The sequence below is a fragment of the Eretmochelys imbricata genome, chromosome 5, assembly GCF_965152235.1.
Source record: "Eretmochelys imbricata isolate rEreImb1 chromosome 5, rEreImb1.hap1, whole genome shotgun sequence".
Lineage (NCBI taxonomy): Eukaryota > Metazoa > Chordata > Testudines > Cheloniidae > Eretmochelys > Eretmochelys imbricata.
In genome coordinates this window covers 118,939,245-118,966,913 of record NC_135576.1, presented here as the reverse complement: position 1 = coordinate 118,966,913, position 27,669 = coordinate 118,939,245, and the positions used below count along the sequence as shown (strand labels likewise).

Sequence of the window (27,669 nt, the reverse complement as noted above, 5' to 3'; positions counted from 1 at the left end):
TATTTGTGCCCTTGATCTCTGACTCAGTTCCCCACGTGTAAAATGGGGATACCATCCCCACACCTCACAGGAGAGTTGTGAAGTTAAACTAAGTGTTTGCAAAGCACTTGGATACTATAGTGATGAGCTCAATAGAAAAACCCAGGAGGAAATTAAGGCTCTGTCTAATTTAGCAACTTCTGTCAATATAACTGCATTGCTCGGGGTTGGAATCCACCTTATGACACAGACCACGCATTGAGCAATGAGGATAACATTAAATACTGACTAGCTCCTCCATCAGTGAACACTATCCATCCTGTGCACTGAATGAGGCAAGGGTCCTATGGAGAAAATAGGATGTGGTGATGTAATTAAAGCCTGTGACATAATGGGCATACACAAAGGGGCTGAACTAATGTTGCAAAGGTTTAAATTCTGGCATTTCCTAACTTCTGAGTGCTTGACTATGCAACCTCTATGTTCTTTTAATATTTATGTAGAGTGCCCTGTATCTTGTTTGGGCTGCTTTAGTTAGCTGCTAAATAAGATGTGTTGATGCCTGTTTCTGCACCAGATGCATTGTCCCACATTAAGAGTAAACGTTTCGGAACGCAATGCTATGAACAGTGGATCGTTGACACTCAGAAGAAGTGCAGAATGTTGCAACTGCCGGATAAGAAAGAAGAGAGCAGGATTTGTAGAGCTCTTTTTATTTACACTGAACACTTACGGGTAAGTGAATGCCCTCTCCTGTTGCATGTAGAGAGGGATCAGTCCTGTTCACAGCAGTGCAGGTGCCTCCAATTAGAAGTAGACTAGGACCCTACACAGTTCCCAGATTTCTGGGTGCTCTTATTTTTGTAGTAATTATGGGATGATAAAATGGGCCAGATTCTCAGCAGTACAGATTGGCAGAGCTACACTAGCTTTCCTGCAGAAGGCAGGCAAAAGACCTTGAGCCAGATCCTCAGCAGTGTAAATTGGAATAGCTCCACTAAAGCCAAAGAGCTATATCAATTTACACCAGCTATGGATCTGATTCAAGGTCTTGATTGAATTCTTTGTGCTCTAGGGTAATGTGTGAAGGACTGGAGCACACTGGGGAAACCTGCAGCCTGTGGCTAATAGCCTGTGGCACCTGGGAACTGGGAATTGTCATCTTTCTTATAAAATGTTACTTTTATTTTGTATATTGTCTTTCATACAAAACAGTTTGCAAAGTTATATTAAGATCTATAGGTCAAATGGGTGGAATACATTCTAAGAAATAAGAAAAGGAGTACTTGTGGCACCTTAGAGACTAACCAAAAGCTCATGCTCAAATAAATTGGTTAGTCTCTAAGGTGCCACAAGTACTCCTTTTCTTTTTGCGAATACAGACTAACACGGCTGTTACTCTGAAACCATTCTAAGAAATGTAATGTGGAATGATCAAATAGTTTAAGTGCTTTAGAATACTGCAGAAATTGAAGATTGGGGGATAGAACTTCAAACATTTTGAAAATAAACCTTCCTCAAGGCATAAGAATATAAATTACAGGGTGATTACTAACAGTGGCATTTGTCTCACAAAGGCTTACATCCCTGATGGACTTTAAGCAGCTCAATAACTACACTGAACTCAACCCTGAAACATGTGTAAACCCTGTATGATCAGGGCCCCAATTCCTATCTGGCTTACATTCAGAGGTTTGAGTAATCAGTTTGAGATTGGAATCAGGCTTCAGAAATTCAAATTGGAAAATAAATTAGTGGATTTTTCTCAGGCTATTTTAGCGGAGAGTGTAAACTTATACTTGTTTGAAAGGAGCAAACACATTTTTAGCGCCTCACATCTGAGCTGTAGCCTGGATGTTTACTAAAAACTGAACTGTTCAGAGGATACTGCTTGCAGTCACTGTTTTTTCGTGTGCTACTGTAGAAGTAACAAGTATTTCAAATGCAGAAGCTTATCTTAGCCCTGGTCTACACTGGGGTGGGGGGAATCGATCTAAGTTACACAATTTCAGGTATGTGAATAACGTAGCTGAAGTCGACGTACTTAGATCGACTTACCGCGGTGTCTTCACTGCGGTGAGTCGACTGCTGCCGCTCCCCCGTCAACTCCACCCGCGCCTCTTGCGGTGCTGGAGTACAGGAGTTGACAGGAGAGCGCTCGGGGGTCGATTTATCGCGCCTAGACTAGATGCAATAAATCTATCCCTGCTGGATCAATCCCCGCCTGCCGATCTGGCGGGTAGTGTAGATGTACCCTTAGTAAAATTCACTGGTGGTTTTTGTTTTTGTTGTGTGTTTGTTTCTTTCTCTCCCCCTTACTGATAAGCATTTGGCCTGAAAAATGAGTGTCTTAAAAATATATTCTCTCTAAACAGAAATACAATGACGCCCTCATCATCAACGAAGATGCACGGACTCAGGATGCGTTAGCCTACTTGACTGAATTTTTCAATGACATTAGAAGTGGAGGGTTTGATGAGATAGATCAACAGTTAACAGTGAACTTTGAAGGTACTTCATGCAGCCTCTCTGAAAGGTGCAAGTACCAGGCTGGGGGGGGGGGGGGGGAATTATTTAAGGTGGTCCAACTTGCTGCTTTTACTTGTATCCATGTTTAGAGGCTGTAACAGTTGGGGTCCAGACCTTCCAAGCCAGTTGTTTGCATGAAACCAGCTTTGGGTACCCATCTGTTGTCCAGCCCAGGAAAAGACCTTTAAAGTTAATGGAAAGTCATTGAGCCTTTCCCTGTGCTCCCAGTGTACAAATGTCCTGGCTCATCAGTGGGGACTGAATTCGGGACCTTCAGTGCTAAAACCATGAGCTTCTACCCCGTGAGCTAAAGAAGTAATAACCTTAGCTGTCAACTGTTGTAGACTCTTATTCTCTTATGTGGGTCAGTCGCTATCAGATAAAGACTCACTCTCCTGTGTGTTACACAGAATTGGGAGCCGGAGGGCTAAGGGGGATCAGGAGCGCTAGCAACTTCAGAGGGAGGGGCACATGTTGTGCTCTGTGTTACTTGGGCTCATGCTACCCCAGCACTCCTGCAGGTATTACAGCAATGCCTCTCGGGGGCTGCAATGCTAACCCCCTTCACGAGCTGTGGTTTAATGCCACAGTATAGCCCTGAATTTGGAGAACAGCTGATTAAGAAATCAAGTGTACTAAATTAGGCTCTCATCCTGCAACTGATTGTGCAGACTAATTCCCATTGGGGATTCACATGGATGCAGGGTCTGCCTGTACAGAGCCAACTGAAGAATCATGACTTTGGGGCTTGTCTACATGGCAAGCTAGGGCACTGTAGAGTCACAGCCTGGCTGGCCACTCGCTAAGCCCTCAAGTCAGTCAAGAGCCAGCAGAATCAATATTTGTCTTTAAAATAGCTTTTTTTTTTTTAAAAAAAAGGTAATTTTCTGGTTTAGATGCATGCTCAGGGGGTATGCTGCTGTGATTTCTGCTTTAAAGTGCAAATGATTCAAAAATATCTCCATATAAAACTTTTGTTTCTTTGTTTTTTAAGAAAACAGTTGAGAATTTTTAAAGAAGTTAGTCCAGGGAAAGTCACTTGACATTTGGCTGCTAGATGTGGGTCAGAATGCTGTTTGCTGGAATGGATGATGCCAACTGCAATCTGAGGAGGTCAACGTTTTCTTCCAGCTAAACAACAGGAACTGAGAGAGGCCTCAGAAGATGAACTGAATGAGAATCCCAAACTGGAGGAGCTCACCTTCATCCTGAACGAAGAATACCGCCTGAAGCCAGAGACCCGCACCCTTCTCTTTGTTACCACAAGAGCTCTAGCATCTGTAAGACCTTCTCTCTCCAACACTACTAAAAAGGGGCAACTAGAAAATAAATATAGGGTAGCATGCTTAGCAGCCTGCCTGGTCTGCGCTTATTGCATATGCCAGGACTCCGTGCATCCTTTTCTGTGACCAAGAGTTCGGAAAGGATTACTAATGGGTGTTTTACTTTACAGGCTTTGAAGAAATGGATTTATGAAAATCCTACACTCAGCTACCTAAAACCAGATACGTTGATGGGGCGTAGCAAAAGAAACCAGCAAACAGGTATGGGAGTTTGCCCTGAGGAAGTAAGTTATGTCATGTCATGTGTTCCCAGACCACTTAAATTATTGCATCATCTCTGTAGTCAATCTCCATGTTCCAGGACAAGCCAACAAGCAAATGCCCAAACCGCTACTACAATTCCTTCATCAATATTAGGGAGGGATACGAAACGTACAGGAGATCTTACCACATCTAGACGGACTCCTGCTTTTCCTGCTAGAACCTCTGGTTAAAACGCTAGGTGCATTAGCAACAATGCTCTGCTATGCAGTGCTGCTAGATAATTTTAAAAAATCTCTCGTCCTCTCTACTCGGAGCAAGGCAGTGGGTGTTCCCTGCCTCATTTGTGGCTCACTCAGTTTCCCTGTGTTTGGAGGTACATATGTTTTAAAAACTTGACTGCACCAAACAGAATAAATCTGACTTATTTTGCGAATATCTTAGTTTGTTTTAAATAGCCAGGGAACAGGCTCTCATTAAAACAAACCATTTTTAAAAGGACAACTTCAAACACTTGGAAGTGTAAAATGTTGTTTGCCAAAGTGATGCAGTGTGACACCTTACATGGGTCCCTCTTTGTTAGATATTGTGCAGCTTTCTAGTCCTCAAACAGTCAGCTGTGTATCCTGATTTGAGGCATTTTTTTCAGTCTGCGAGCAAACAGACTGACTTTCGGTACTGACTGCACGGTTAAGGTGTGTATTATTTGATTTAGGAACTTTTCAGCATCTGACTGTGCATTGTATTCTGACTTTATATTGTAGGTATGACACTCTCAAATCAAAAGGGCGTACTGGACTCGTTCAAAACCAACAGCGACAGTAAGATACTAATAACTACAGCTGTTGCTGATGAAGGGATTGATATTGCTCACTGCAACCTGGTTCTCCTCTATGAATACTCTGGCAATGTCACCAAAATGATCCAAGTCCGAGGTATGGGTCACTGGAGCTTAAGAAACTATTATCATGTGACCATGGTATAGGTTTAGAAAACACCCCAGTCAGCCCCTCTGACTGGCTGTTCTGTTTACTTTTGGCTTCGTGTGTGTATCTTACTCTTACTTGTCTCTGCCTCTGAGTGCTTTCAGATGAATGAAGGGTCAGGACAAGTCTTGATATCTATTTGTCATAGGACGGAAGAGCCATTGATTAGTTTCGTGTGTGAGAGTAGATTATACACATCACACAATGATGCTACACTTTCAAGGAACATCTCTTAAGCATGCATTTGTGCAAGCAAGTAAATAGAAATATGCACAGAAGAAGAATTTAACTGCAAGTGCAGTTGAAACTGCAAAACGTGCCCCCATGGAGAATTCAGAAGAAACTCCATTAATAGCGTCTCGCATAGTTGCTTGGCCCTTCTACACAGTTGTTTGCATATGGGCACAATCTGTCCTTAAACTTGTGTAACCCAGTGCCCTCAGGTGGATTATGGGAAGTGTGGCCTGAACCTGGGACTCCTGCATTTAAAAACAAGTTTCTACTCATAAACCATTATGTAGTCCAGCCACTGGAGGGGGATAGAGGGCCCTACTCTAAAAGGGGGTTACACTTTCACCTACAAAAGGGAAAAAGGTCATAAAATTACCTAGCCCTTTTAAAAATTCCTCTGCAAAATTTAATTCTGTGAGCTGAGCATGTAGTCAGGCTATGAAATTCAGTATTGGTGTGAAATGGTTATTTTACTCATTTGAAATAGACCTTTCATTGAGTGAGCCCCTGGCTTTTGGGGTTTATAATCACACTCAATGTCATGGTTTTATTGTTACTTATTTTTGTATTAAATTACCTCAAAATTAAACTTAAAGTGGGGAAGGAAAAAGATCTCTCTTGCTACAAGTGCTGTTGTAAATACCTGAAAAAAGTTGGGCAGATTAACTCCACTTAAAATAATTTTTGGAACTCAAACTAAATGTGAGTAATGGTTGGTTCTAACAAAACCTCCTTTTTAAAAGCATAGGATAACATGGGAATCCTATGAATTATATTATTATTAGTTTGTATCACGGTAGAGCCAGACTCCAGTTGAGATCAGGGCTGCATTATGCTAGGCATTGAAAAAATACATAGTGAAGAGACCATCCTTCCCCTAATGGTATTTCCTACCGTCAACTATGAGTTTTCATTTTGGTGGTAATCCAACAACGGGACAGATAACTAATGGATATTCATCTCCGTCTTGTTCTTCAACTAGCCATACGGATTTTTCTAAAAGAAACCACTGAGACAATATACAGTGGTGCTGGCCACAAAATATCTGAGCTAATCACCCCGAAGGCCTCGTGCCAATGTGTAACACAGTACAGACAGAGAACACATACAACATAGGGTGGGGTCTTTATAACTTCAAAACTTCATAGAACGTGTGTGTCTTTGGATGCTTGCTTGGATTAAGAGGGTCTGAGCCCAGTGAATTTTAATTGGGAGGCTTTTCTAAGCATATGTAGTTGCCGCAGCTTGGGAGTGGGTAAGGGACACATGAGGAACCATGCAGAAGCATAATGTTTCCAATGTCTCCATGCCTGCATTGAGACCCAGGCTTTGTGGCACAGCTGGTCTGCTGTTTTGCTCTGGTCTCTATAGACAGTTATAAAAGGGCTTCCTGTCACCTCCCAGGTCGTGGAAGGGCAAAAGACAGCAAGTGCATCCTTGTGACAAGCAAAAGCGAAGTGGCTGAGAATGAGAGAAACAATATCTATAAGGAGGAGATGATGAACAAAGCCATTGAACAGCTGCAGGAGTGGGATGAGGAAAAGTTCGCAAGGAAGGTGAGTCCACTCGCTGCCGTTCTGCATGTTCTAGATCAGAGACAGACCCTAAACTGGCCACCGTCACAGGGCTCTCTCAGCTGCACCGAGTATTCACTCAGGGTGGAATTCTCCCTGTGCACAGACAAAGCACGAGGCCTGTGCATCACTCGAGGCCTTTGCTGAACCTGTGAACTGGGAGCCAGTGGGAGGGGTAAATTTCCCCCTGTGTGTGCTAATCCATTGTGTTGCTGTGTGCTGTTTCACCCCCATGGTAGCTGTGGAGCATTGGTGGTCAAATGGGTGTTATAGCGACCTATTTGCATAGCAATATATGAACACTTATTTTGCAGTTGTTCAGTACAGTAAATTATCATATCTGCATGGGGCTGTGGGTAGGCCCATTAGCATTGAAGAAATTTCTGAGGGCTTGGCTACACTTGCACGTTAGAACGCATTAAAGCAGCCCCAGGTGCCCTAACTCCCGACCTGTCCACATGGGCAAGGCATGTAGAGTGCCTAGATGCTGCAGCTGGAGTGTTCCTGGTAATACACTTCTTGTGGAGGTGGAATGCTTGCTGTGCCCCGGCTGAAATGCCCTGATGTCAGTGTGAACGAGGTGTTGCATTACTGCGCTCTGATCAGTCTCCGGAAACATCCCATAATCCTCTTAAGTGGCAACTTGCTGTAGGAGTGCAGATATCCCCTTTCAAAGCTCAGTTTCTGACAGCCAGCTGCTTATCTGCTCCAGGACAAAGCAACCATTAGTGTGGAATGGAGGTGAGTGGGGGTGTGTGTGTGTGTGTGTGAGAGAGAGAGAGAGAGAGCACGCAAGGTGGGGACTGGGGGGTCTGCTGCTGTCTGAACTTACAAGACCGCATGCTGACATGCTCTCAGCCCCCCAAAAACCCATACGCAAAACACACTCCCTGTCACTCTCCTCCCTCCCCCCCCCTTTTGAAAAGCATGTTGCTGCCACTTGCATGCTGGGATAGCTACCACAATGCTCTGCGTTCTCTGGCATTGCAAGAGTTGCTAATGTGGCCACGCCAGGGCACTTGAATCTGACAGTGTGAACACACGGCAGTGCCTTCCCTGCTGCGGTCTCTGAAGGCTGGTTTAACTCCCAGGGCTCTACATCTGCAAGTGTAGCCATGCCCTGAGTTGATGACAGAAACCAGTTTAAGCCCAAGTAGTTCATTGTGTCCACACTGGGTATTCTGATTGATGTTCTGAACCATTCCAGATTTGCTCTGGGTCTACACTAGCAATGTCCTGTTTGTAGCCTTTGGCTACTGATTTCACAGCTCCCTGAAGCCGTGAATTCTGGAAGATTTCAAAGGGCCACTGGTGAGCAGGTGGGGAGTGTAGGAGGATGGCTCTTTGAATGGTGTTTAGGCTGCTGGCAGCCTAGTCCAGACAATATTTGTCACGCACATACTCCCAGCATATTTGTAAAGCCCGTGGTTTATCTCCTACATCTTAGAACTGAAAAAGTCTCCCGTGTGGAGAAGGTCAGAGAGATGCTCTCCTTCGTGCATACTGTCCCAGTCGTGGTGTCTGACTCCAGCAGAGTCTGGCCCAATCAGCAAAGCTCTATCCACTTCAGTGCCAAAATTAACTTTGACCACTGTTTAACTGCAGTGACGAAAAGCAGTCAGTGTCTAACATTGGCCAGGATCTGGGCCTAGGAGAGAGTATTGCATTGTAGTGAGCACCCTGAGGCTCTGACATAACAAATATGCCCTAAGCGTGCTCAGAAGTGAGTGGTGACGTGTGGGTTTTTTCCTTCTTCCCCTGATGCTCTTCACTCTTCAGCCATCTGACCATCTTAGACAGGTGCTGGCTTCATATTTCTACTAAAAAGGGACTTTGTTCAAGCATTGGATGTCAGGCTGCCCATCATAGATGTATTTTCCACTTCTACTGCAATTCTTATGCATGGGGATAACTGGAGTTGGCAATTCTGAAAATAGGTGTGGTGCCCTTTGGGGAGTTATTAGACCTGAGAGACTGAGTCACATTTTCATAGGAAATAGTAGAAAGGAGCTTGAATTCCACCATGACCACCATTTTCAGGACCAGGTCTACAGCTGGTGTAAATCAGCATAGCTCCATTGACTTCACTGGAGCTACATGGATCGACATTAGCTGAGCATCTGGCCCTCAGTGTTTCTCTGAAGATCATAATATCCATTTGTTTCTAATGCTTTGGTTTTTAGATAAATGACCTGCAAAACAAGGAAAAGACCATGCGAGATTCCAGAAAGAGAGGGAGAACACAAAAGCCCCTGGGGGGCAATAGAAAATTGCTCTGTGGGAAGTGCAAAGCAGATGCCTGTAATACAGAAGACATCAGGGTTATAGAGGTAAGCGTATAACTTAGGAATCTGTGAATGTTACGCTGTGCAAATAGTTTACCAGCTGAGTCTTACCAGTCCAATTTCAGTGTTACATTTGGTGTGGAAGTTTAAAATGACCAGTTTGATGCAGAATGGGACATAGGAACTTTAGTAACAGATCACACCTGTGATCCATCCTGTGGACAGTATCAAATATTTCAGTGAAAGGTGTGAGAATCAGTGTAGTGTACAATCATGGAACAACAGCTTGTAGGAGAAATTTCTTCCTAAGTCCAGGCTGTTACCATTTAACTTACACTCATAAACAGTGATTTGATTTTTTTTATCCTACATAATGTATGTTTATCCTCAAGCATGATCCATTGGTTGGTAAATGTATACAAACAGGAAATATCCATACCTAAACAAACCATCCATCTTTATAACCACACATGTTCATATTATACAGCTACAATATACATGGTACCTGGATACTTAATGTAACTGGCTGTTCACTTTCCACCCACAGGTTACTTTCTTCTGAATCTTTTTTGCTGCAGGTTAGCACTGAGTGAATTTCCAGTGGTTGGTTTATGCATGGTGCAGGGGGAAAAATAAGTTAGCTGCATTACCTTTCAGTTTCATTAGCTGCCCCCTTTGTTTTTATATCATGACAGAGGCTGTATAGGAGTGCGCTATTTACTTTCTCTATGCCATCCAATATTTTATATAGCCCTCTCACGGTGCTTTCATATTCATCTCACTAAAACAGTTGTGATCTTCTCAATCACTTCTCCTATGGAAGTCTCTCTAGCCTTCAAACAACTTTCATTACCCAGAGCTGAACCCTTTCTTGCTGCTCTGCATCTCTGGAGATGAAGGGAGCAGGGCCCAGCATTCCAGGGGAAGGCGTATCCTTGCTTTACGGAGCAGCACTATCCTTTTAGGGTTATTTTTCCTTCTCATTTCTTAGGTGGTGCAATGTTTTGCTTTTTTTAGAACTGCTGCTGTGCATCATTCACATGGTCTCATTGGGCTGTCTAGGGTGACCCAAGTGTCTTAGTCATGCTCTGCTCCCACCCACTGATGGTGGGAAAGTCAGCTGGGCAGCTCTGCAATTGGAGAGCCTTTTCCTTGAGCCAGGAAATCTAAGCATTGATGTTGGGGTTTCCCACACCTGGGGTATTTCATGTGCTGCAAACAGGTGGTTTCCAAGCAGTGGGGAGACTGGCAGAGCACAGCTAGGTGACCTCCTGCTCCCTGTTTTAAACAAACTCCCTACACCTGAATTGACCTCTCTGGAGTTTCCATCCAGCTCCCCAGTGAGACAGTAACCGACCTTAGGGACTATGGAACACAGTCCTCTTAAAATCATTTACACTTGTAAGGACAGCTGTGAAGTGGCATGCACTGTTATACCACACAAGGGGAGGTGGTAATAGGAGATTTATAAGAGAAGACTCAATAAATTTTCACCGACGCAGCAGAGACTTCACCAATCCTTGCAAATTACATTTGGTTTTACAATTTCGTGTGAGAAGGGAAATGAGTGACAGATCATCTCTCTTACTTTTTTTGTAAGTGAATTTCCTTTTTCATAATTGCTACTGCAACTCAAGCTATTTCTTATAGAAGAATAAGGTCTTGCGGCTTATGGTTTAAACCACGTGACAGAGGCAGAATTCCCTTGGCAGTAGTGTAAGATCAGTGGGAGCTACAGGTACTCAAGCCATGAAAAGGTCCCAATTCAGGCACCCAAAATTAGTTGGTCCTTTTCAAAAGTGCCAATCCTACTAGGTCCTGTGTCAGAATTAGAATGCTTGACCCAACTCTGCTGCCAAGTAGGCTATGAGGGTAAAATGCTATGGGATTCTCTAATGAAAGGCACTCATGTATGAAGGCCAACAAATGGAAATTTAGGAATTATGATAGATGTAGCTTAATACCAGAAATTTAATACTTTTACTGTCATTTTTAGGAGTCTCACCACACAGTCTTAGGAGCCCTGTTTAAGGAACGTTTTCTAACAAAGCCTCACAAAAAACCAAGCTGCTATGACAACTTTGAGAAGAAATGTAAAATGTACTGCCGGGACTCCAAGTGCCAGCATGACTGGGGAATTACAGTGAGGTACAAGACATTCGATGACCTCCCAGTGATCAAAATTGAAAGCTTTGTGGTGAAGGATGTCACAACTGGGAAACTCTCAGTTTTCCGGAAATGGAGGGATGTGGATTTTGCGATGAGGGAATTTGACATTAATGAAATGTCCAGTATAGAGTGAGTAACAACTGGTTCATCACCACCCTACTGTGTGAGCTATTTCATACGCAAATGCACATTCCTAAATACATGCAGAATGGGCAAATGGCAGCACTTGCTTAAAGGGGGCTCTGCAGTCTTTCATTCGTAATTCTATTATGAAGGTTGTGCCATTTTGTACTCAGTTCTAAGTGGATGGATGTAGATAATAATGCTCTAAGAACTATTGTATTTCATGCCATGGCTGATAGACTTTTTGCCCATTTTATCTCAATAGTCTAGCATTCTTTTATGTACACTCCCTCTTCATTATTTGTCACCTCCAACAGACTAGTAAGAACACTTCCTAATTTGTATTCTGACTGCATGCTTAGTTAAGTCTTCACCTCTGCAAAATAGTTTGTGTGGGAGGAAAAAACCAAATTGAATGCCTAATCAAACTTATTAGCTAAAACATCTAGATAGTTAGGTGCAATTCTATAAGTGAACAGTTGAAGTTGCATGTTTTGCATTGATGTATCTGTTTTGTTGCTATTTGTTCATGTTGCACTTTATGCAGACCATGTAGCCTGAACTCATTAAATCTTAAATTCAATTCACCTCCAGATGTCATTTATGCTAGGATGTAGAGTTGTTAACCTGCATTGTATTTTGCCTGTAGGTTCCTTCACAGTAAGGAACTGAAGTCAGATTTAAAACATTCAACTTTCTGGATTTAGAGACTACCCTTGGTCCCTAATTTAGTGTGCTGTGAGGAGGACTGGATAACTTTTGGTTTTCAACTGAACAAACACTTTTAGATTTAAAAAAAATCCTGTTCAGAAATGTTAGGCCACTTAAACTCCTAGTGGGAGGCAGGTCTAGCCAGAACTGATTTAAAGTCAAACCAAGAGCTCCCATTATTACCTGCAAGAGGTTCGCTTCATCCCTCCCATTAGACATTGTTAGGATACAGCCAAACAGACAAGGATAAACAGTTCCTTTGTTTTCAGTGGAAGCAATTTACTTTTAGGTGGAAAACTTTCTCCATAGTGGTGAGTGGCAGCTGTTTAACAACTGTGCACTGCTAACTAATAAGTAGCACAATAAGTTTAAGTAGACACTTATCAGTATTGCTCTGTTAATTCCTCATGAAAATGGATACATTTAAATAAAACTTTAATGGAAGTGTGATTAGTAATCCATAATTAAGTAGTCTTTCTACAAACTGGTTGCTTCCTGCAGCAAAATTGAAGTGTTAGTCAAATGCTCAAGTTCAATCTTCTATTTCCATTGTTACACCATTACTTTCGGAGTTTAGAAAATTCCCATTCATAAAGCCAGTGTGTTTCTTATCCTTCTGACAATCTTTGTTAGCAAAGTTAGTGTGCTTTAATGTAGTACAATTTCTATCAGGGTTGATACAGATAAACTAGTGCATGTTACCCCCCCTGTGAAGACAAGCCCAAAGATGTTCTAGGCTTGATGCAGGTGGTCACAACAGTCCCTCATTATAGCTTTGAAAATGTCCTCTCCCCCAGTAGTTAAATAGTAATATGGGAGGAGCCTCTTTAGTAGCACCTAGTATGTTCAATGTTTTGGAAGCCACTACAACCAGTGTGTATGCAGTGGACACTTACTTAAAACCAAATGTGGAGTCTTCAAAGAGCCACAAACAATATTCTTGTTGTAGTAGTTGCATCTTACCTGTAATTTTTTGTAGGTTGGATGTTTATCCCTGAAGGACCCCATTATCAAACTGTACTTCTCAAACATACTATCACTCTCTTGCTAAAGATAAGTCCGTATGCAAAGAAAGTCCAATGCTATAGTGAAATTTTCAAAAATAGATTTTAATCTTAGAAATTTGTTGCCCAAAAGGTCCACTGTCCCAACAAAACCTAGTGCTTAGAGAAGATGTTCTTAAAGGAAGATAATTCACATTTTGTAGTTAAGAGTAAGCTAAGCAATTTACTAATTTCAGCATTAGCCACTCAAGGAGGGATTCCGATCAAATGCTGTTTAAACAGGAAGAAGGGGAAGGAGCCAACCTCAATCTAGAATCCAGGGAAGGGGGCTAAAAAAATCCCAGTGTACCCTGTCAGTTTCTGGGAAATTGAAATGAGCATAGGACTGTATCTGACTGACAGGTGCCATCAAACAAAATGCACCATGTACAAATCACCAATTGTTACAGAACAGGCTTTGGCAGTGGTTACAGATCCACTTTCTGCATCACCCCATACTAGAATAGTCAATCTAGCCATCATACAAAAAATAAATGATTGTGTCAGGAAACTGAACACATTCTACCTTTTTGTAAACAAGCCCCTGGGTAATACAGTCCACAAGGAGACAACTGATTTCATGGTTTAGACTTCTAAGTTCTGTGCTTATTGGGCATTCTCATGTGGCCATCAAAGGCAGGTTTCTAACTGGACAGGTGCTTGCTGTTGCTTTAATTAGGACGCCATTTTACGGATCATGTAGTTCAGGATGCCACCGTTGCGGAAATAAGTGAGCTCCACATCAGTGTCAAACCTCATGATGGCTTGGAAGGTTTTCCCTGTATCCAGCTGTGGGGATTAGAGAGAGAACATTAACAGAGTACATCCTGCTGTCTAAGTTCTGCCAGTGTGCCAAGTGCAACAGGATCTGCTAGTGAAAGGAGGATTATTTCCCACATACAGCTGGAAGCCATGCTTTAGCAATAAGAAACGTTAAGCAACCAGTAATGTGCAGAAGTGCCAGACTTAGCTCCAGAATCTAGTAATGGTTTACTTATGTCTTGGAGCATGGAAGTTTGTATCCCTTAAAGTGGTTAACTTTGTTTTTAATAGCTAAATACAACTATTTAATGTTTCTAAATTCTTGGCTTCAGTAACGTGGCAAAAATATTAATTCTACTAATGTTTTTGCAGCCTCATTTTCTGTGGTGTTGGCACAGAGGATAGGGAACCAGGAAAAAATCAGTTATGAAAAGGTTAATCACTGTTTCTATACTATACAAGCTCAGCATTTCCCAGAGTTGCACACATTGTGGATTGAGATATTATATTTTAGTTTCAAATGCATGAAGTGATGCACTGGGATTTGTAGTTCTTCCCTTGTGGGGGGTGTCTGTGTATATATATTTTTTAATTAAGCAGTCTCCTACCCACAGCACTTCAGACTTATATTGGACTACTTTGAACTCTACACTATAGCAAAAGTGGTGACGCCCTCAAATGTTGGAACTCTCATCTAAAAATGTGCTCACCATTTATTTGGACCTAGTGTATTGAATGCTTAGCTTAGTTTAGCTGTATGTCATTACATGGCACTGCCTGTTGTGCAAGTGTGCAATTTATATGGGTGGAGGAAGTCAAAGTTAAGATTCAGTGGACTGCATCTGTATTGTGTAGTTGCATGAAGTACACTTTATGGATTTCATTCTATGCCACAGCGTTTCTGTATGAAGGTGTCACTCACACAACAAGCTTTGCACCATAGCAGCAGCTGGACCAAGAATCCTGGAAGGTGAGAGAGTAAGTTTGAGGGACTTGCTCACTCAAGGGTGCTTCTGAAAATCCAACCCACAGAATTCTGATTACCTTGATCTGGACATTCATCCTTGGTGCAAGTTCTTCAGGAATGACAATTGTGTAACGTTCCCGTCCTGTGAGACCTAGACTCTCAGCATCCTCTCCGGGCAGATACTGCAGGGGAATCACTCCCATTCCTACCAGGTTACTGCGGTGGATGCGCTCATAGCTCTCAGCAAGGATGGCTTTGATTCCCTGGGAAATGCAAACATTCAGCTGTGTTTACTGTAGTCTCTCTAGAGAGGAGGTTGGGAGAATTCTCCTTATTACTAAACAGAGTTATAGGCAGAGATTTGCAAAAGTGACTAGTGATTGTGTTCTAGGGGCCTCAGAGGGTGTGCTCAGCCTGGATTTTTCAGAAAGTGCTCCTTTAAAGGTATTGTATATGGGGGCCTGGGCAATAAAGTCTCATAGCGCACACACACGGGCACCCTGAGTAAGCTTGTGCTCTGGGCCACATGACCTCTGTTCTGTGGATAGGTGGCGTTTATATTGTGCTGTCTCTAAGTGCTGCACTGTTTGTATGTTTTTAAATAGTCACACCATTGATCACATGTAGTACAGCAAGCCCTTAAACAACTCCCAGTTTCAATAGAAACTTGCACTTTTTCCAAGAGGTTTGGTTTGAATGAAAGTGTAGAAAACAAACCAAATCCCCACTGAAGCTAAGGACAAGACTCCATGGGGTAGTTAACAGCACATAGGAGCCCCCCTCACCGACTGCATCCTGTCAGTGTTTGGTATCATACAACCCCAGAACAAAGTCATTGCCCCACAGAGCTCTAAGTCCAGGTAAATAAGTAACTGTTACAAGTTCCACCCCTTTTTGGTTGGAGTGTCATGCACAAACCTACCATAGTTAAACTTGGGGGAATAATTTGCCAACAGCCTGTAGTATGCAATCTCTTGCTTTTGGTGGGTGGTTATTTGTAGTGTGGTGTTGGTCATCTCAGTTGTATGCTATTGTTTCTGCAATAGGGAGTCCTGTTTGTGTGTGAAACTTACCTGTTTACTGGGTAAGTATGAATTTCCTTAGGAGGGATAACTGGCTTCTATAGTGTATAGCTCTTGTTGTGGGCTACAACACTGCTGGGTATCGCAAAGGCTCTGCCATGCATGTAGCGGTTTGCTTTGTTCTCAAAGTTAAATCAGTTTTCCCAGTAGGAGCCCCTTGTTAACCAGCATAGACAATAATCTGAATTCTCCTCTCATTTGGTCTAAGTGATTGATAGTAGCATTCTACTTAGAGTGAGAGAGAGACACAGACACACCTTGGAATATTCCTTCTGAATTCACCTTCGAGGGGGAGTTTGGGCACAGGATGCTCACAAGCATCTAGGAAAAGTGAACAACGAAGGGTGGTTCTAACTTCTCCACTTGCATTTATTACAGAGTCACTCACCAGTAGAAAAGGGCCCTTTGCTGCCCAGTCCCTGGAGCTTCCTGAGCCATACTCCTTGCCGGTCAGCACAATCAGGGGATGGCCTGCCTGCTTGTACCTCTCAGCAGCATCATACACATCCAGCTGGAAGGAATACCAGATCCATTAGATGCCTCATAGGGACATAGACGGGGAAGCAGCAGTGCTCTTTAGTGCGTGCACAGCTACCAGATGGGTGCTCTAAGAACGCCATACATGTGCGAAATACCACCGTTCAGTGTAGAGTTAGCCTACAACCCCATGCAAGTGTGCTTTGCTCAGAAAGTGAGGGGCTACGGATGGAGTACTAGGACATCAGGTCAGGTAATACCTAGGGCTTGTCTACGCTATGGCGCTTTTAGCAACAAGGCTGTGTCGACACAGTCTCGTCACTAAACGCCTGCAAGTGTACACGCTCTTTTGCGGTATTTTGTCAGCACTTTTGCCGACAAAATACTTCCAGCCCCGTGAGCAGCATAAGCTCTGTCAGCAGGAGAGTGCTCCTGCCGCCACCGCTGCTTGCGTCAGCAAAACTTGTGTCTTTCGCTGGGGGGGCTTTTTAAGTACCCGCGAAAGACAAAAGTTTTGGTAACAACTGCGCAGTGTAGACATAACCATAGTGTCCAGTCCCAACGCTGATCTCTCTTCCTATAGTATTAACCAGTTACAACCCTGCCAGTATTACACTACATATTCTCTTGGCAGAGCTGCAAATAGCCAAGAATAGTGGAGGATGTCTTTTTATGTTGGGATGAGAGCTGGCAAAGACTGCACGTCTACACACCCATGCTGTTAGATTTCTGTCTCTCTAGAGAGATCTCTAGAAATACACATCTAGCTTGCTATATAAATATAGAGAGAGAGAGGTTACATATAGATCTGTAGAGCCTCAGAATTATGAACTGACCTGTGAACTACACATCTCAGTTGGAAGCAGAAGTATGCAATCAGGCAGCAGCAGAGATTAAAAAAACTAAATACAGTACAGTGTTAAACATAAAACAGTAAAGGGAAATTTTAAAGATTTGACAAGCTGAGAACTGGTTGTGTGCTTGTTTCACTTAAAGTAGGATAGCTAAAAGCAGCATTTTTCTTCTGCATAGTAAAGTTTCAAAGCTGTATTAAGTCAATCTTTTGTTCAGAATTATGAACAACTTCTATTCCTAAAGTGTTTGTAACGCTGAGGGTTCTATGGCATAGATACTGCTACACACAGAATATACAGAATGATAAAGGTGTATTCTCTAGAGAGAGATCTCATAGTTTAAAGAGACAGATTCTCAGTAAGTCAGCAGAGTTCCACTGAAGTCATTGGCCCTACATCCGCTGACACTCCCACTATTCTCTACTCTAGATGAGGATCTGACCCAAAAAACTAGGAAATAAACCCAAAAGTAACTACTGCAGGCAAACTCGTTAGGTGCCCCAAGGTAGGCAGCCCCAGTGTGGACCAAGCAGTGTACTCACTGTTTCTCCAGAAGGGAAGTGGATGGTCTGGGGTGCCTGCTTATTGATGAATTTGTTTGACAAGCGAATGTTTGCAAATGTTCCTCTGACCATGACAGCGTCATTACCTCTGCGGGAGCCATAAGAGTTGAACTCTCTAGGAGTCAAGCTATTAGGAAAGAGAGACACTGGTGTTTATTTTTAAACTGAAGTGGCTGCAGGAATTAACAGATGTGAAGAGGCATCTCTGAAGCTAGATCCAGCCATCTTTTGATAGTTTGAAAGTTCTCTCCTAGCACTCACATGGTTCCCAGCAGCATAGTAGGGGACCAGCTGCCAGTTCATTATTTCTATTTCAACATCTTTGTTACCAATCCACTGTAGCACATGCATGTAACCTAGACCTAGCCAGAGAGGCTGCCAAAGAATTGTTACCCCAAGCAACATACACGAGTGGTGCTACGATAATAGGAACCAGGCTGCATTTAGCCACAAGAACCAATAACAATCTCTTCTGATTAGCTGCTACTTAATCTCCACCACCGCTTACTTCTGTTGCTATAGCACCTATGGTCCCTGGCCAGAGCCCCATTATGCAAGGCATTGTTCGAATCAGTAGAATTTGAGCTCTTGAGCTCTTTGGGGCAGGCTAACAGATACAGAGGGGAAAAGGTAATACTAAGAGTGGGTGTACATGGCAATATTAATTTATACAGAGAGCATAAGACTTATATATGACCCCCAAACAAACACACACAGGTCTCCTTCTAACTGAGCCAGTAACAGAGAGACAAAGCATAGAGCAGGGCTGTTTGTACTGGGATCCATCCAAAATGTTACTTTTACATGCTACATTTGTTTTGCAACTTGTGTATGGGACTTTAAACTTTCAACCCCATTGACATCAGTGGGACTTGCACCCATGAAGCAAGAGTGATTTGCATTCAGTAACCTCTGGTACATTAGCACATTGCATTTAAAAACCTGTTGAAAGGCTTTTGTTACAAAAGCAATGATTTAAAAAAAAAAAACAGTATTGTTTTCAGAAACAAAATTCGTGCCACTCAGAGAGAGGGACTAGGGATTAGACACACCACACCGTGCATGAAACAGAACAGGGAGTCAGGCCTGAGAGAAGATTCCAACAGTAGCCCAAGGCCTGGTAGACAATACCCCAGACCTCCCATAGAACAGTAAAGCAAGAGCGCAATGTTCTCAAGCCTGTGCCCCCAGGAAGAACATCTGAACTCAAGAGTTTCTGTAGCTCAGGAAGTCCTGGTTTGACCAATGAAGGAGTCCTATATTATAGGGGAAAGGTGTTTAGGGTCAAAGCTTGGTGCCACTGAAATCTATGGAAGTTTTGCTGTTGACTACAATGGGACCAAGATTTGACTGGATTATCTGGAAGGGAAATGGCTCCCTATTATCTCTGCCCTGGCTGACGCAGCTCATGCTGTAGCATGAAGCAAAAGGAGTCAAGGGAGGATGTGAGGCGAGAGGTGTTCGCTTGCCATGTGATCCTAGGAAGGCAGCTGCTCTGGACAGTAGAAGGAGCAGCTCTAACAGGTGCAAGGCGGTGAAAACAGCAGGGTGGGAAGGCACGTGAATTTCAACCCTCTGACTTGCACAGTACAATCACTGAACCACAGAGCGAGAGGGGGAAGGAGCAGAAAGGATGTGTATGAGAAGGAAAATATAAAGCATTTAACTTGACTTACCTTCTGCTGGTTAAATAACGAGCAGCAGGGCTGTTCCTTGCTATATTCCCAGCCGGAGATATGTGGTCAGTTGTTACAGAATCTCCCAAATTTAAGAGCACGTAGGCATCAACTATGGATTTAGGGGGCTGAAGCTCCAAAGTCTACCAAGCAAATAAATATATATATTTATAAAATTAGAATGAAAGTGACCCAGAATTTGTTGAGTTGCTTGAAAAGGGTGGGAGGTGCACTAAAAGGCAGCTAAACTGTCAAAAAAAATCCACCCATTCTTCAAACAAATCTTCACCCTCTGAATATTCATTAGTTGTGTTGGAGTGTTTTTTCCCCCTTTGGATCTAAGCTATTTTTGAGTGTGAAAAAATCACCCTGAGGGACTATGAGAGCAGAATTTGGCCCAGTTACACAAGTGGAGGTCTGGAATAGGTTATCACATCAGTGGATTACTCCAACTATACACCATTTTAACAGGAGAGTTTGGCCCTGAATATAGTGTAACTGCCCTGGAAGCAACAGAAAATCCTTTGGAAAGGAGAGGGAAAAAAAAAAAAATGTACCTACCAGGTTCTCAAAGAAAGGGGGTGATTTAATGTATGTCGATTTGGGATTCCAAGTATATAGTTTATCAGATGGAGTATCTAAAGCATTCCAGGATTCATTTACTGTCTGAAAAACAGAAACTAACATTACATTTTCCAGCAGTATTTAAGTGACTTGGAAGCCTAAGTGACTTTTAAAAATAGGATTTGGGCACTTTTGCAAATGTTCTCTCTCTTAGTGCTTTTTCAATGCCTGATGGAAAAGCTTATTACAACAATATGCGATTGTGTGCTTCTGTGCCATCATCTAGAGTACTGAAACAAATAAACTTCACACCTTCTCTTCATTACAAATCAAAAAATTGCTCATCCAGTTGACTATTGTCTATAATACATTGTACACAGCCTGAGACTACTTTGCTGTTCTACCGTGCTTTCCGTAAGAGAATCTCAAAGCACATTCAAAGAATCAGTGAATTACGCCTCAATACCCCATGAAGGCAGGAAAGTACGGCTAATACACATTTTCTTGTTTTGCTATTAACATTCAATTCAGCCACTTGTACTTCAGCCAGAAATACCTACTGAGACCGAACATCTCACTTTCTAACAGAGTCCTGGGGCAAGAGAGACAGCAATACCATCTACAGGATTACATTAAGCAGCAAAGTACCGTGGAACAGTGACAACCATTTAATCTATTGGAATTAGCCAGTTACACATCATTCTAATTTTAAAATGACTACTTTTAACAGCAGCAGCAGCAGGGTAAGTGGGAAAAATATACATAAGAACGACCATACTGGGTCAGACCAAAGGTCCATCTAGCCCAGTATCCTGTCTTCTGACAGTGGCCAATGCCAGGTGCCCCAGAGGGAATGAACAGAACAGGTAATCATCAAGTGATCCAACCCCTATTGTCCATTCCCAGCTTCTGGCAAACAGAAGCTAGGGTCACCATTCCTGCCCCTCCTGGCTAATAGCCATTGATGGACTTATCCTCCATGAATTTATCTAGTTCTTTTTTGAACCCTGTTATAGGCTTGGCCTTCACAACATCCTCTGGCAAGGAGTTCCACAGGTTGACAGTGCACTGTGTGAAAAAATACTTCCTTTTGTTTGTTTTAAACCTACTGCCTACTAATTTCATTTGGTGACTGCTAGTTCTTGTGTTATGAGGAGGAGTAAATAATGCTTCCTTATTTACTTTCTCCACACCAGTCATGACTTAGTTGATTTAGTTGGGGATTGGTCCTGCTTTGAGCAGTGGGTTGGACTAGATGACCTCCTGAGGTCCCTCCCATCCCTGATATTCTATGATTTTATAGACCTCTATTATATCCCCCCTTAATCGTCTCTTTTCCAAGCTGAAAAGTCCCAGCCTTATTAATCTCTCCTCATATGGAAGCCGTTCCATACCCCTAATCATTTTTGTTGCCCTTTTCTGAACCTTTTCCAATTCCAATATAACTTTTTTGAGATGGGGCGATCACATCTGCACGCAGTATTCAAGATGTGGCGTTCCATGGATTTACATAGAGGCAATATGATATTTTCTGTCTTATCTGTCCCTTTCTTAATGATTCCCAACGTTCTGTTTGCTTTTTTGACTGCCACTGCACATTGAGTCGATGTCCTCAGAGAACTGTCCACAATGACTCCAAGATCTCTTTCTTGAGTGGTAACGGCTAATTCAGACCCCATCATTTTATATGTATACTTGGGATTATATTTTCCAGTGTGCATTACTTTGCATTTATCAACACTGAATTTCATCAGCCATTTTGTTGCCCAGTCACCCAGTTTTGAGAGATCCTTTTGTAGTTCTGCATAGTCTGCCTGGGACTTAACTATCTTAAGAAGTTTTATATCATCTGCAAATTTTGCCACCTCACTGTTTACCCCTTTTTCCAGATCATTTATGAATATGTTGAATAGGACTGGTCCCAGTATAGACCCTTGGGGGACACCACTATTTACCTCTCTCCATTCTGAAAACTGACCATTTATTCCTACCCTTTGTTTCCTGTCTTTTAACCAGTTACCAATCCATGAAAGGAACTTCCCTCTTATCCCATGACAGCTTACTTTACTTCATTACTTCATTATCAGGAAGACCTTACTAAACAGCTGCAGAAGCTCTTCTTGCTGAAGTACAAAAGTCAGTTAGATTCATAGATATTAAGGTCAGAAGGGCCCATTATGATCTAGTCCGACGTCCTGCACAATGCAGGCCACAGAATCTCACCCACCTACTCCTGCGAAAAACCTCTCACCTATGTCTGAGCTATAGAAGTCCTCAAATCATGGTTTAAAGACTTCAAGGAGCAGAGAATCCTCCAGCAAGTGACCCGTGCCCCATGCTACAGAGGAAGGCGAAAAACCTCCAGGGCCTCTTCCAATCTGCCCTGGAGGAAAATTCCTTCCTGACCCCAAATATGGTGATCAGCTGAACCCTGAGCATATGGGCAAGATTCACCAGCCAGATATCCAGGAAAGAATTCTCTGTAGTAACTCAGATCCCACCTCATCTAACATCCCATCACAGGCCATTGGGCCTATTTACCATGAATATTTAAAGATCAATTAATTGCCAAAATCATGTTATCCTATCATACCATCTCCTCCATAAACTTATCGAGTCTAATCTTAAAGCCAGATAGATCTTTTTCCCCCACTGCTTCCCTTGGAAGGCTATTCCAAAACTTCACTCCTCTGATGGTTAGAAACCTTCGTCTAATTTCAAGTCTAAACTTCCCAGTTAATGCAATACACTAGGTAACCGATTCACCTCTATTTTCTGGTAGACTTCTTTAAACATCCCTGGAATGACGTACTGATGTTCAACGGCCTGGATCTCGTCTCTTGTTGGCCAGAGGTCTTTTAGGAAAATCTCCTTCCCTTCTGCATTTACTCCTAGAAGAAACCACGCACCCTTAAAGTTCATGTACAAACATTCCACTCGCAAAAGTGATCCCATTTCTATGTGCTGTTCACTCCCACTATTCTCTACTCTACTCCAACACTCAGGGACCCTGCTGCCTTAGCTTTCTAGCCTGGCTTTGACCCGGTGGACTGGGATCTCGTGGAAGTTGATGACGACATTGTCAGGGTGAACTCCCATTGGTATTTTCTGGTAGGGCTGCCAGGAGATGGTGTGCAAAGCAGGCGTCCTTCAGGTCTGCCTCACCCCCCCCAACACACACACACCCCCCTGAGCCTGCAGAGGCACAGCACCCAATATTCCCATGAAGGAGCTTCCCTAGGTTCAGGCGATTGGTGCTATTAACACACTTCTCCCCCACGTGCGCTTAGTGGCCACTATTGACCCAACACTTGCTTGTCTTGCATCTCATACGCACCTCATTGGGCTCCTCACCAACCAATACATAAGAGATGCTTCCTCTGGACTCTTCACTTAATATCAGTTGAATGTAGTGAAAAATAGTCGGGGGGGTAGGGGAGAAAACCCCACAGTTTCTTACCTAAAGGCTCCTTCTCAAAGTCAATCCTTACGGTCCCTGCGATAGCATAGGCTATTACCAGTGGCGGGGAGGCAAGGTAGTTGGCACGAGTATTGGGATGGATGCGACCCTCAAAATTCCTGTTTCCGGACAACACGCCCACAGCTATGAGGTCCCCCTGCAAGACAGCAGTAGAGACAAGTGAACACAAGCAGCGGAAAGTCAAGGGCCTTCTGGTTCAAATGCATTCGGAATGGCTATACGGCTAGGGGCAGACGGAAAGGAAAGCGTTCTGTGATTGTACATGATTAAGGCTACACTTTAGTCACAGGTATTTTTAGTAAAAGTCATGGACAGATCACGGGATTGGGGGACAGGGCAGCTAGCAAACAGCACAATACAGCTTAGAACAGCATGTAACAGAGCAGGTTACGTAATTAAACAGCAGGAGCATGGCTGAATGGTGGCACATGGTCTGGGTCGCCGGGGAGCACTCCTGCCAGAGGGATCGGCACTGACCAGAAGTCGTCAGGACCTACGTTTTGTGGCTATCCCAAAAGGTAGTACTGCCACCAGCAGAAGGCCCCGAGGAAATGGCTCAGCACCACCTGCTGAATTACCAGCACCACATTTTGTCTGTCCTGTGTTACCCTGAAGGTCAGGCTAAAGGCAGAGACCATCTGTTTGTTCTGTGTTTGTACAGGACTTAGGAGCCCCAGCCCTAGACCAGGACCCCGTTGTGCTAAGTGCTGCTGCAATCCAAATCATCATCAAAATAGTCCTTTCTGGCCATCTAGGACTGTTCCTGAAGCACTGAAATGTTCCTTGGAGGTCTTCCATCCATCCTGAACCAACCCGACACACTAATATTAGCCTGAAAGAAGTCTGGCTACAAACCATCTCAATAGCCTCACAGACAGCCACTGAATGAATTAATATCATTACAGGTTTCAGAGTAACAGCCGTGTTAGTCTGTATTTGCAAAAAGAAAAGGAGGACTTGTGGCACCTTCGAGACTAACCAATTTATTTGAGCATAAGCTTTCGTGAGCTACAGCTACATCTGATGAAAGCTTATACTCAAATAAACTGGTTAGTCTCTAAGGTATCATTACAGTATCGCTGAATGAGAGATTCAAAGATTGGGCCACCTACAAAGCTCCACTGTCTTTTATTAAAAGACCTACAAATATATTCATACAGGTGGCTTGACACGGTTTGTCACAGCAGGGAATAAACAGAGGCTTATTCTGAGAGGGAAAAAATGTTTCACACACAGAAATCCTCCCATAAGCTTCTTAAACATGCATGTCAAAGCCATCACAACCACAAACAAAGAAGCTCATCACCACACAGTTGTGAAACTGGTTAACATTAAAGACTGCGAAACCTGGCTAAGAGATGACCTCTGAATCCCAGGGCAAGGCTATACTGTGAACAGGAAAACACAATAAAACAGAATCTTGCTATGTAGCTCTCAGGTATTCTGAAGGACCTCCGTTCCCACAGGGCGAGCAGAAAACCCTCTCTGCCTCTCCAAAACACAGGCTTCACTTTGGTTTTTTCCGTTAATGCCCTTGGGTTACTAGAAAATGCATGTAGGAAACATCAGTTTTGACAGTGCTATCAAATTCTTAGCTTTGGGTGAGAAGAGATTGCCAGTCAAGTGAAGATGCCTGGTTCTGGCACAGAAACATTCCTATGAGGAGACAATTTTAGAGACCCAGCCCCTTTTCACCTGTGATCTATTCAAGATTTTAAGCTAGAGGCCAGATTCAGTCCTGGTGTAGACTGAATGGAACCACCCAGAAGTTGATGGATTTACACCCTCTTACAATGGGGTTATATTTGGTCCGAAGTCTCTCGCTGTCAAAGGGGGCAGAAGTGCTTCCAGGCTCCCTTGAGATGACTGCAGACTCAGTTTTCAAAGATTGGTAGTGATTTTGGGGGCTCTACTTCAAAGGGCCTGCTTTTCTGAGGACAGGCGCTCAGCACTCCAAAAAGTGAAACCAGGCCCCTTTTAAAAAGGTATCTCAAGTTGACCACCCAGAAACTGAAGCACCCAAAACCACTAGTCATGTTTGAACACGTAGGCCTCTATCTCCACAAATCCAGCCATATACACCCATTTATAAACACAATCGGACTCATTTGGATGGGGGATATTATTCCAGAGGGCTACATTTGTTCCATTTCCGGACACCCATTCACCCTTTAATTAGACAGAAAGCTACTCTTCATTAAAACAAGGACATCCCAACTAACGAGCATTTTCCCTTTTATAAGGCTGGCTTCTACAGCATCCCCATACTTCATTCACACTCAGGGACTGGCTGCCTCGCAAGCAGACCGAACTCCACATTCCCCACTGCCGAACGGGGAGCTTCTTGTGGGCATCACAGTCCCACGGCTTTCTACAGCTGCACGACAGGATGATTTAAGTCGGCTTGCCTGCTCTTGTTGCAGCTTGCCATTTTGTTTGCAGGGAGGGAGTTCTCATCTGAGTTGAAGAATCACAGCCCTCTCCTGCATGGATCCTGTGGCAACAAGCCCTCGAGATGCATCTCAATCTCTTGACCAAGTGAAATAAATATGTGATTGTGTCTCTGAAAGACCATGCAGTATTCCATGCTGCAGAAGATTTAACAGCAGCCAAGTACCTGAGTGATGGCTTCTGCAACAGGCTCCGGTAGAGGTCCACTGTTCCCAATGCAGGTCATACACCCGTAACCCACCACATCAAACCTACAGACAGTATTAAATATATTAGCGATCACAAGATAGGTATTAATTACTTTTTGATAAAGCAAACGATCAGGCAGTGAAGCTGTGTCCATGAGGAAATGTGTTACAACACAAACTATTCAGTATCGTTTTCTGCTCAGAAAACGGTCTGTGATGGTCATTTGCATTCTTTTGCTGCTCTAAAAAAAAGTGTATGTAGATAGGTGCATAAATTTGTGCACCTAATTTGCACACACAATTGTCATGGGTACAATGTTTTGCATGCAAACAGTCATTAGTGCATGTGATTGCAACACTGCATAATGGAGACCATATGTTTATCATCAGCTAAGACCTACAAGTCTTAAGTGAGATACTATTTTAGAACAATTAAATTTAAGAAATGAACCGTCCCCTTGCCTAACAAGAAGTAGTCTTTAGTGAAATAAAAGGATCCAATAGGCCAGCTTCTCAGCTGGTATAAGAGTCAGCTGAGTAGATGGTGCTGCCTGGCTTACACACGAGTATCTACCCCTAAGGGCTCAGCTATGCCTTTCAGACTGTGGACACCCATCATTGTCTTACGTGACATCACTTGCTACAAATGCTTTGCTTGTACAGTCATTACGTTTGCCAAGGATTATGGGAAATAGGCATCAATGAGCCTTGAGACAGTAAAATGAAAACCCCTCTCACCCTAGCTGAGCAAGGTAAGGCATAACTCCACTCTCCCTCAGATAGTAAGTGACAACCCCACTGCCTGGGGACAAGCTGGTTTTAATGTATGGCTTCACAGTCAGACCGGCATCAACAGCTTTCTTAGCAAGCAATCCTGCAAAACACAAAGGGCACCCGTGATTGTTCTTGGCAATGACACAGTCCACCTGAAAAAAACAAAAGCAAAAAATCATCTGACAGCTCCCTTGACTAGCTTGAAACAGAAGAGATTCCATTTCCGGTATTTGATTATTTTGAATCAGCAACCCATGTGCTTAAGTTCCATTGACTCCAAGTGCTTTGATGAACTGTGGTACTGGTTTCTTCCATTTCTAGTGGAAAGCTGTGTGCAGCTACATTCAAAGACACACACACTCACATACTTGGGCAGAATACCAGTATAAGATCAGGCGCTTGATTAGTTTAGTAGCTATTTCTATGCATTAAATAAGGGAAGAGGAGCCATAAAACATTCCATGTAAGAATCTGGTGAGCCAGGCCTGAAATATCTACTGGCATAAGTTCACCTGGCCCCTTGATGTAAGCAAATAGTCTCACAATGTGTAGCCTGTTTAAGCAGCATTATCTAATTACCTTCTGAGTGTGAACCTTGTTAACAAGAACATATTTACCCGGAGCCTGAATTCTTCTCTTGGATATTTTATTCCTTT

The 27,669-nt window shown here is 43.1% G+C and overlaps 2 protein-coding genes across 5 annotated transcripts in view; one reads left to right on the top strand and one right to left on the bottom strand.

Moving 5' to 3' along the window:
• Positions 1-12,007, top strand: part of RIGI (RNA sensor RIG-I) — a 34,503-nt gene extending 22,496 nt beyond the window's left edge. For 2 of the 3 annotated variants that reach the window (XM_077817746.1, XM_077817747.1), the window contains exons 11-18: positions 557-714; positions 2,355-2,490; positions 3,640-3,788; positions 3,962-4,052; positions 4,817-4,987; positions 6,674-6,825; positions 9,027-9,173; positions 11,125-12,007. In XM_077817746.1, the coding sequence (XP_077673872.1) occupies positions 557-714; positions 2,355-2,490; positions 3,640-3,788; positions 3,962-4,052; positions 4,817-4,987; positions 6,674-6,825; positions 9,027-9,173; positions 11,125-11,430 (1,310 nt within the window). In that variant the 3' untranslated portion in view covers positions 11,431-12,007. Of the gene's footprint in view, positions 1-556; positions 715-2,354; positions 2,491-3,639; positions 3,789-3,961; positions 4,053-4,816; positions 4,988-6,673; positions 6,826-9,026; positions 9,174-9,675; positions 11,080-11,124 lie in introns of those variants that run through there. The other variant, XM_077817748.1, reaches the window with a different exon arrangement.
• Positions 12,008-13,219: 1,212 nt separating this feature from the next.
• Positions 13,220-27,669, bottom strand: part of ACO1 (aconitase 1) — a 46,444-nt gene continuing 31,994 nt past the window's right edge. The window contains exons 12-21 of one of the 2 annotated variants that reach the window (XM_077817749.1): positions 26,978-27,113; positions 26,218-26,302; positions 23,580-23,736; positions 22,886-23,010; positions 20,117-20,221; positions 19,556-19,698; positions 17,859-18,006; positions 16,374-16,496; positions 14,981-15,166; positions 13,220-13,963 (exon numbers count right to left, since the gene is read on the bottom strand). In XM_077817749.1, the coding sequence (XP_077673875.1) occupies positions 13,850-13,963; positions 14,981-15,166; positions 16,374-16,496; positions 17,859-18,006; positions 19,556-19,698; positions 20,117-20,221; positions 22,886-23,010; positions 23,580-23,736; positions 26,218-26,302; positions 26,978-27,113 (1,322 nt within the window). In that variant the 3' untranslated portion in view covers positions 13,220-13,849. The other variant, XM_077817750.1, reaches the window with a different exon arrangement.